Consider the following 8,971-nt stretch of genomic DNA (forward strand, 5'->3'; position numbering starts at 1 on the left):
TTAACATTATAAGTTGACCAAACAAAGAGTTTAACAGACTACTGTTGTATCTAAAAGTAAAATGGCACTCAGTGGAGCGCTTACCTCCACTAAGGCCCAACAGTCTCCTTAAATTCAATCAAACTGCAACAAATTTCACACACTCATCGATATCAGTTCCCTAAATATGCCAGATTGTTTATCATCCAGATCCATGAATGAATCCCTGGTAAAATATGGATAATGTTATTTAATGTTAAAGGAAGTGGAAGAAAGTGGATCCACACCAAAATGTAATGGGTCCTTCCCTGACCTATACCACAGCCTTCCACCAAGTTTCATGAAAATCTCTTTATTTATATTTGTTTGATCTCACTCACAAACAAACATAGAAATCAACCAACAAACAAAGGAACAGGGCTAAAAACATAACTGAGTAACTATGTGTGGCTCCTCTCCTTTGGAACAGGGTCCACGGGTTATTGCACTGATGCTAAGGACTTAAGTTAAACTTGAACTTAATCATATTGAAAAAAAAGTAAGATTCTACCAGAAGATTAAGAGTCAGAGGAAAAACCACTGTTAACAAAAGCAAAAGAAAAGTACACAAACACATCCTGCATGTCTAAGTAGACTGGGCTCTGACTTGTTGGAAGCTTATTCACCTTAATTCTGAGAATAATGGAGGCCAAGGCACAATGAAGACACAATGTTCAAAAACATCACAATGAAAGCTTCACAAATCTCTGTATATTGAGAAAAGAGGACTGAGATGTGATGGAATTTCAGATTGTGTCGTTTTTAAGATGTATTGTAAAGATTTAATCGCTGATTACCTTAAAAACCAACACAGATGCATAATACAAATAAATATAATACAAATACATTTAGTTTATGTAGCACTTTTAAGACATTTTACGAAGGTTAAGAGAAAGCAAATTAAAGCATGTAACTACAAATATAAAATATTCATATTAAAGGTAAAATACACTTGTTGATCAGTTATTTACAGAGTATTATGTGTCTGGGGAAGTTTAACAGTTATTTCCAGATCTAATTCAATGGAGACATTTGTTATGTAAAACCAACCAACTAGTCCAATGAGGGTCCTAAAGCTACTTAGCAACATTTAGAGTACAGGCACGTGCACCTCTTTGGGGTATTTAAAAGTGTGGAATGTTGTTGAGAGAAAACACCACTTTGACCACAGCGCTGCGGGGGCTGGGCGACCAGACTGGCCACTCTGAGGCTTTTGATCATTTCACTTTTAGTCAATCAAATCGAATCAGTGGGTGGGAGATCTCCCCTTTCGCTCATCTCAGATAAATAGTCTGAGTGTCTGTTAAAAAATAAATAAACTGACATCCAGTGTATCTGGCATTCGTGCTGTAAGGATGAAAAAGTGCTCTGTGACTCTGTCCCACTGAGGGATCAGCTTACTCTGCCCCACAGAGAGCTCAACTCTACCACTCTGGCACTAAGCTGAAGACTTTAAGAGGGATACAGCGCCTCATACTTTGAAGAATTTTTTTTTTCTAATTCTCCCTCAACGGCAGGGAGGCACTTTTATAAAGAATGGGAGACTATGATGAAGACACTGCATTCCTCGGACAGACCGGTCCTTACTTTTGGACCACATTCTTCCTCTTAAACACAGTTTTTGTCTCCACCGGATTCAATGGGCTTTACATCGTCTTTATTGGAGCGGCGCCGAAACACCACTGTCTCATTCCGGACGTTAACTTGACCGAGGAGTGGAGGGATGCCGTCGTTCCCTTCAGGATCGTGGATGGGGAAGCTGTGCCGAGCCAGTGCAGCAGGTACAAGCTGGATGTGGTGAGAAACCTCTCTGCTGAGGGGTATATTCCTGGAAGGGATGTCAACCTCACTAACCTGGAGGAGGAAGGATGCTTGGATGGATGGAACTACAGCAAAGAAATCTACCTATCCAACATTGTCACTGAGGTCAGAATCAATGTGCATATGTGTTTCTTGCATAAGGTGTGAGTCATGAAAGTGATTAAGTTTCCCGTTTTCTTTTTGTTTATATCATTTTGTTCACGTCTTTTCACAGTGGGACCTCGTTTGTGACAACAAGTGGAAAGTTCCCTTTGCATCCTCGACTCTGTTCGTGGGATACCTGGTGGGATCCCTAATCTCAGGGCAGCTCTCTGACAGGTATTTAATCCATAGTTATACGTGAAATTCCCCTACAACACACTTTACATCCCTATATTCCAATATAAAAACTACTAATACTACTATTTTATCTTCATCAGTAGAGAAATGTTGCTTTGAGTTGTGTAAGTTTTAAGAAAAAGCTCATGAAAACTAACGAGTGATTATGAAGTGGTTTCAACAGTGAGGATAACTGTGGCAAATGTGACCTCAAGGGCTGATTCGCTGCCATTGTATTTACAACAATAGCGCCATCTACTGTTAAAGTCAAAGACGCCTGCCTTGAAATCTCTGTGAAAGTGCCTTTGTCATTTCTGGACTAAAGAGCTTCAGCCAGGATCAGAGTTTGTGAAATAACAGCGATGGGGGGATGGTGGTAGAATGTGAAGCCAGATGACAGGACGTCCTCTGGCCCCTTTAATGACGCAATGGTCGCAAGTTCCTGCAATTATCTGTACGGTTGCTACTTATTTGAAATTAGTTTCTGCTGAATACTGGTTTAATTTACTAGTTAAAACATATCTCAGGATGAAGAAGAGTAGAAGACACAGATGAAGATGTCAACTTAGTTCAAGTTCAAGGACAAGCTTCATTTCAGCGTTGGCTTGGGTTGAAGTGGTTGTGCTTCCTGTCTATTGTCTTGATCTGTTAGAGATGTACATGGTGGTCAGTGTAGAGCTGTTAACCCCGAGGATTGTAGATCAATGAGTCCTTTTCAGGGTTCATCTTAGAGTTTCATCTCTGTGCTTGTGGAGACGCATGTGGCTCAGGACACAGCAGTGAGGAGCGCTTGTGTGTTGAACTATTTATTTCCTCTGCAGCTGTGAAAACTCGGCCCTCCATGGATGAGAACTGGGGGGGTGAGGGGGGGTTTGAGGTTTTAGAGCTTTTTGATCAGTGTGTCACATTAGGGCATTTCAAGGATTCAAATGAAGCCGTCCAATAGTTTCCCTGCATGTTTCCATCAGTTCAGGAGAGCTGGAGGACACGCGTAACCTTTGTTTAGGTAGATGATGGAGGAAACTGAGTTTGCAAGTATGTCTTTGTATGATGAACAGATTTTTGCAGAAGTTGCAGACATGTGTCAAGCATCTGCTGCAGGGAGGGTGTGAAAACAATGATCTAGCTTGCTTACAGCCACATTTTTACAAAAGAAACGCAGCACACTTTAATAGAAATCAAAAAAAGGTTTTGAAGCACAGCTTTGAATATTACAGCCAAATAAACAATGAAGGCAGTTTTAAGGGAACACAAAGGAACTGTCTAAGTTGATATAACAGGGAATAAAATCTGTTAGTTCAGCTAATCTATCCCAGATATGGGTTGTGTCTGTTTTCTGAGTTTTTATAGCATCAAAAACTAATCAGAAACATGAACACTTGAACTAACAGCGTGGGATAAAGTCTTAAACAAAACCATCTTTTTGGGGGTTTGGCCCATGTTCCACCCACTCACATGTTTACTATACTATATTACTGCATCCACCTATACTGTCAATGATATTTACAGATATTTTTCCCCTCAGGTTTGGGAGGAAGAAGGTGGTTTTCGTCTCTCTTGCTGCTCAGTGCGTCGCTGTCATGCTTCAGTCCTTCTCTAACTCATGGAGGATGTTCTGCATCATGTTCCTCTTTGTCGGAGCCTCCCAGATATCAATCTATATTTCTGCATTTGTACTTGGTAAGAAATTAAAAAACACTCCTCATCCTATGTTTTGTCTTTAGTCAACTGCACAAGCAGACGGATTCTTTTAATGCATGTCACTAACACGTTGTTTTCCCACAGGGACGGAGGTGCTGAGTAAGACCATGCGTGTGCTCTTCACAACTCTCGGGGCCTTTCTCTTCTATTGCATCGGGTACATGACACTGCCCTGGATTGCATATGGCATCAGAGAATGGAGGACTCTTCTTGCTGTTCTGTCCGCAACTTCTATTGTCTACATCCCCCTCTGGTGGTATGTTGCTCCTAATCAGTTTCTTCATTTTGTGTATGGCCACTGTGACAATGCACGGATCATCAGCAACCCGCGGTCTATTTTAAAATGAAACTTAATTTTACCGTGCAGGTTCATCCCAGAGTCTCCGCGCTGGCTGATCACTCAGGGGAGAGTGGAGGAGGCCGAGGTCATACTGAGAGAAGCTGCCAGGAAAAACAAAGTGGAAGCTCCAGTCGTAATTTTTAAACAATCTCAGGTGAGATTCACACATTGCAATTAATAGTGTGATTGTGCATTTCTTCATGGATCCTGGTTATTATCTCTGCCAAGGAGACTGTGTTATGTTGTTTGTACACAAGATTACACAAAAACCACTGAAGAGATTTCCATGTAACAGGATGCAGCATGTGTCAGGATTTTTCAGTGTAGATCTGGAGCAGAAGGCAGATCTACAGTTTTTATTTTTATTTCTTTGTTATATAAATGGGTGTTTTTCAACATTTTTATTGATTTCTTAAAGAATAATTTATGGATCTTGATTTAAAAAACATTTAAAATAGAAATTCGATGCAGATCCATTTAAGAACCTGGATCTCTTTCTGCCTAATATAAGTTCAAGCTGGTTAAAAGTATTTTTCTGTCGACACGCATCAATTCTCCAAAGTACTGTTACAGAAACAAACATTGTTCCTTTTTCTTAACATTATTTTTCAATGTATATCTTGACCCCTGAAACATTATTCAAAATTCAACATTAATCTGTAATATCACAGTTATTGCTAAAAAAAAATACAGGTATGTTCTCCCATATCTGTAAAACCATCAGGTCTCCATCACCTTAAGCAAAGTCCAAATGAATCTGCTTAGAACATATTTGAAATATTCCACATGCAACTCTGGATTAACAACATGACTAATGCTGTGTTTTGTTTTTGTCTTGTAGCGAAACGGGATGCCTCAGTTTAAGACGTACACAATGCTTGATATTCTCAGATCCAAGAACCTCAGATGCATCACACTGATGTGTCTCCTTTTGTGGTGAGTGGTTGTGTTCTTTTCTTCTTGTCTTTATTTGAATCTTAAAATCTGATCACGGACAATGATTACACTATCATCATTACAAGTGCCATTGCTGCTCCCTTCATCTCTGTCAGATATTTTCTTTTGTAGATACTTTAAACAGTGAAACACCTACATGTATGTTAGACACTGTCTTTTCTCATGAATGTTGTTAAAGTCTATATTTTGTTGATGTGCTAAACGCGACACGTGACATTTACTTGATAATGCAACTAAAATTTAGCTTTTCTCCTTTTTTTGTCAGGATGGCAATAAACATGGGGTATTTTGGTTTATCCCTGAACACTTCCAACCTGAGTGGAAACCCCTTCATGAACTGTTTTTTGTCGGCCACCACTGAGGTCCCTGCCTACGTGGTTTCCACCGTGCTGCTGAAGAAGTGTCCGCGGAGGGCTCTTCTGTCGTCCTTCCTCATCATCGGAGGAGGAGTCCTGCTGCTCATCCAGTTCATACCTGACAGTAAGTCATCTTTCATCACGACAACCTGACAAACATGCATTGGCTTACATTATAAGCGCACATCACCATATAACCCACACTGCAGTATATGAGACATTTATGGACAAGTGCTCACTGCAAACATTTTTTGATAAGGGATCTCATTTACATGGCAGTATAACATTTATAGGGACAGTTGAGCACCTTTTGAGATAAGATAAGCAGCCATTTTTATTGCATCATGTCAAACAATGTATGCTGCTGTAATTACTACTGTTATTATTACACCGATAAATATCACTATTATTCCATCTATACTGCTTATCCTTTTTTTGTGGTTCATGTGGGGGCTGGAGGCGCTGGAGCCCATCCCAGCTCAAATTGGGTGAGAGGTGGTTGCCAGGGCCGGTCACCAGTGTAACGCACGGCCAACATGCACACAGTTTAAAATCTCTATTGAATCTTGCTGTGAGGCGGAGTCAACAGTCTTGCAGGGCTAAAATAAAACTGTTACACAACTCGTGGTCTCAGGACAGTTCGAATCCCAATTCTCTCCAGTTGCTCCAGCTTCGTCCCTCAGTCCAAAACAACATTTAGATCAGGGTTAGGTCAATCGTGGGCTACTGGCCGGTCCAGGGTGCCCTGCCCCCACTGTTAGCTTAATGTCAGCTGGGATCAGCTCCAGCACTCCTGTGACCCTTGAAGGAGAGATATGGGATTGATCACTGGATTGATTGATTGATGGATTGATTCAAGACATTTTTAAGGCAGTACTGTCACTTTGATGCCCACTGTTCTTCTGCTTCACTACGAAAGATTAAGGGTCTTCTACTCTCTCTCTCTCTCTCTCTCTCTCTCTCTCTCTCTCTCTCTCTCTCTCTCCTCCCCAGCCCTCCAGCACGTTGCTCTGGCTCTGGAGATGACCGGGAAGTTTGGCTTCACCATGGCCTTCAGCATCGTCTACATCTACACTGCTGAGATTTACCCCACTGTCCTCAGGAACGTCGGCATGGGAATGTGCTCCTCTGCTGCACGCATCGGCAGCATCACAGCTCCTTATGTCATCTATTTAGGTGCGTGGGTGTTGAGTGCAATGTCTATATATTCTCTGCACCATATATCTTAAAGAACTAAAATGTCTTCGTAGGATAATATCAGATGTATCGGATGTATGTGCAAATATAATTAATTTTAGCAATATACAAGTCAAGTGTTTTTCATTTTTTCATGTATACATACTTTGTTATTTTCAGGTAGCTATAATAAGGTTCTACCTTATATCCTCATGGGAAGTCTCACCATCACCGCCTCTGTGGTGAACCTCTTCCTTCCTGAGACCTTCAACAAAGATCTTCCAGAAACAGTGGAGCAGATGCAAGAATGTCAGGGGTGAGTACATTTCACTGGACTCAACTAAAGTGTTTCACACCTACATTTGCACATTGCTTTAGATTAGACAGTAAATAGTGGCCTTGAAGCAGCATATCTATCAGAAATAATATATGAACAATTACAATAATGTATGGATCATAATCAACCATTTAAAAGCATATAATACTCTATTTTGTTGGCTCCATAGTAAAGAGAAAATATCGAACACTTCATTGTTGACAATCTTCAAACATAGAGCTCGAGGGTATATATGAAGGAACCAAAATGAATATGTAATCTTCAGGTTGGTTTCTGTGGTAACTGTGTTGCTGATCAGCCAGATCAGTTTTGACAAACATTTTCTTCTGATTGCAGGTTGTGCAAAGGACCCAAAAAGAAGAAATACGTTGAAAATGGATCAACAGGCAACGCACCTCTACAACATGAGGCCAAATCTGACGTGCCAACACTCAATGTGTAGTAGCCACTTTATTTCTTGAAAGAAAGAAATGAAAATCTGAAAATAAAATCCCAAACATGCACAGTGGGTATTCAAAAAAAAAAAAACATTTCCAAGAACTGTTTTTTTTATATTAATACTTATTTTTTTACTCAGTTGGTGCTTGATGAGAACTTTTTTGTATGAGAGTTGCAATGCATGAATATCTGATTATTCTATAATTTTTGTGCAACACAATTAAAGAAATGAACATATCTTTGGAGCCATTTACTGTTTTCTTTTGTGTTTAATAATTAAACATCTGTTTATTTTGTTTTGTTAAATATAACTAGTGAGATTATGCCAGAAGAATTATTGTTTTAGTTATTAGGGCCTGAGCACCGACGGTGGGAGGCCCTATTGAAATTGTAAGGATTATTCTTATTATTCTATGCTAAATGAATTGGCTTTTTGAGGGCTTTAACATGCTCAACTTCTTCCCAAACTTTGCAGAAAATTAGAAAGTGGGGAAAATTTACGTATTCTGGAGTAATTTGAAATGGGCGTGGCAAAATGGCTCAACAGCGCCCCCTGGAATGCAGCCCCTAGGTTTCCCTTTGACCGATCTTCACAAAAATCGTAGCCCAGGTGTATCATGACCAGACAAACAAAAAAGTCTCAAGGGGCATTATGAAGAAATGTCTTGTTTTTTGAACGTCTTACACTTGGATGTATTCCTCCTCATCCACTGACTGCAGCCATGTCAAACTGTATCAAATGGGTCTCAAGACATTGATAATGAAGGCATAAGATTACTGTGACTTTTCGTCAAACGCCATAATAGTGGCGTGGCGTCAAAGTTCATCAACTTGCCGTGACACACGAAATTGCTATAACTTCGGTGTTCGAGGTTCAACCTCCCTCAAAATACATTTGTGTAGCAACAGCCCCCCCCTGCAGACATTCATATGGTTTTGAGGAATGGGCGTGGCAAAATAACTGACTAGCGCCCCCTAAAGGGCAGCCCCGGCACTACGATTGGCCGACATCTACAAAAATCGATAGGGACATGTGTCTTTTCATGACAAACAAAAAAGTCTCTTGGATAGATATGCTAGACCAAACAGGAAGCCCGCCATTTTGGCTTTGGTGGCCATTTTGGCCATTTTCTACAATTTTATCAGATCAACTTCAACTTCTGGGAATGTCATCTCAACAAGATGGAGATATGAACTACCTCAGTATATTTGATTTCAACACACGGTGTGACCGTGGCGTGGCATCAAAGTTTGATTACACGCCATCAAAACATGAGGTTCTGTATCTCTGACATATTTGTTCCAATCGAGTTCCAAACTAGACATGTAAGACAGGAGTCCCGGCCTGATGACATCTACACAGAAATCTTGACTTAAAATCACAGCGCCACCTGCTGGCTACAGGAAGTGACATGTTTCATACTTTGATGCACTGCTCCTGGCTGCTTTACAATATACAGCTCAAAAGAGCTCAGTCAAGTCATTGGATCATGGTCAGAATTGTGACAT

General features: G+C 40.4%; 1 protein-coding gene across 1 annotated transcript; it reads left to right on the forward strand.

Moving 5' to 3' along the window:
- The first annotated feature begins 1,197 nt into the window (after nucleotides 1-1,197).
- Nucleotides 1,198-7,707, forward strand: LOC118122172 (solute carrier family 22 member 5). The gene is made up of 10 exons (XM_035178721.1): nucleotides 1,198-1,944; nucleotides 2,054-2,157; nucleotides 3,683-3,837; nucleotides 3,943-4,114; nucleotides 4,226-4,352; nucleotides 5,040-5,134; nucleotides 5,421-5,635; nucleotides 6,505-6,687; nucleotides 6,868-7,003; nucleotides 7,361-7,707. The coding sequence occupies exons 1-10, from the start codon at nucleotides 1,555-1,557 to the stop codon at nucleotides 7,464-7,466; spliced, it is 1,683 nt and encodes a 560-aa protein (XP_035034612.1). The 5' UTR covers nucleotides 1,198-1,554; the 3' UTR covers nucleotides 7,467-7,707.
- Nucleotides 7,708-8,971: the final 1,264 nt, after the last annotated feature.

The sequence above is a fragment of the Hippoglossus stenolepis genome, chromosome 15 (assembly GCF_022539355.2).
Source record: "Hippoglossus stenolepis isolate QCI-W04-F060 chromosome 15, HSTE1.2, whole genome shotgun sequence".
In the NCBI taxonomy this organism is placed as follows: Eukaryota; Metazoa; Chordata; class Actinopteri; order Pleuronectiformes; family Pleuronectidae; genus Hippoglossus; species Hippoglossus stenolepis.

Coding starts and splice junctions, on each gene's coding strand:
- LOC118122172 (XM_035178721.1), top strand. CDS start 1,555: ATGGGAGACTATGATGAAGACACTGCATTCCTCGGACAGACCGGTCCT. Junction 4,115..4,225: donor GTCTACATCCCCCTCTGGTG/GTATGTTGCTCC, acceptor TTTACCGTGCAG/GTTCATCCCAGAGTCTCCGC. Junction 6,688..6,867: donor TCCTTATGTCATCTATTTAG/GTGCGTGGGTGT, acceptor TGTTATTTTCAG/GTAGCTATAATAAGGTTCTA.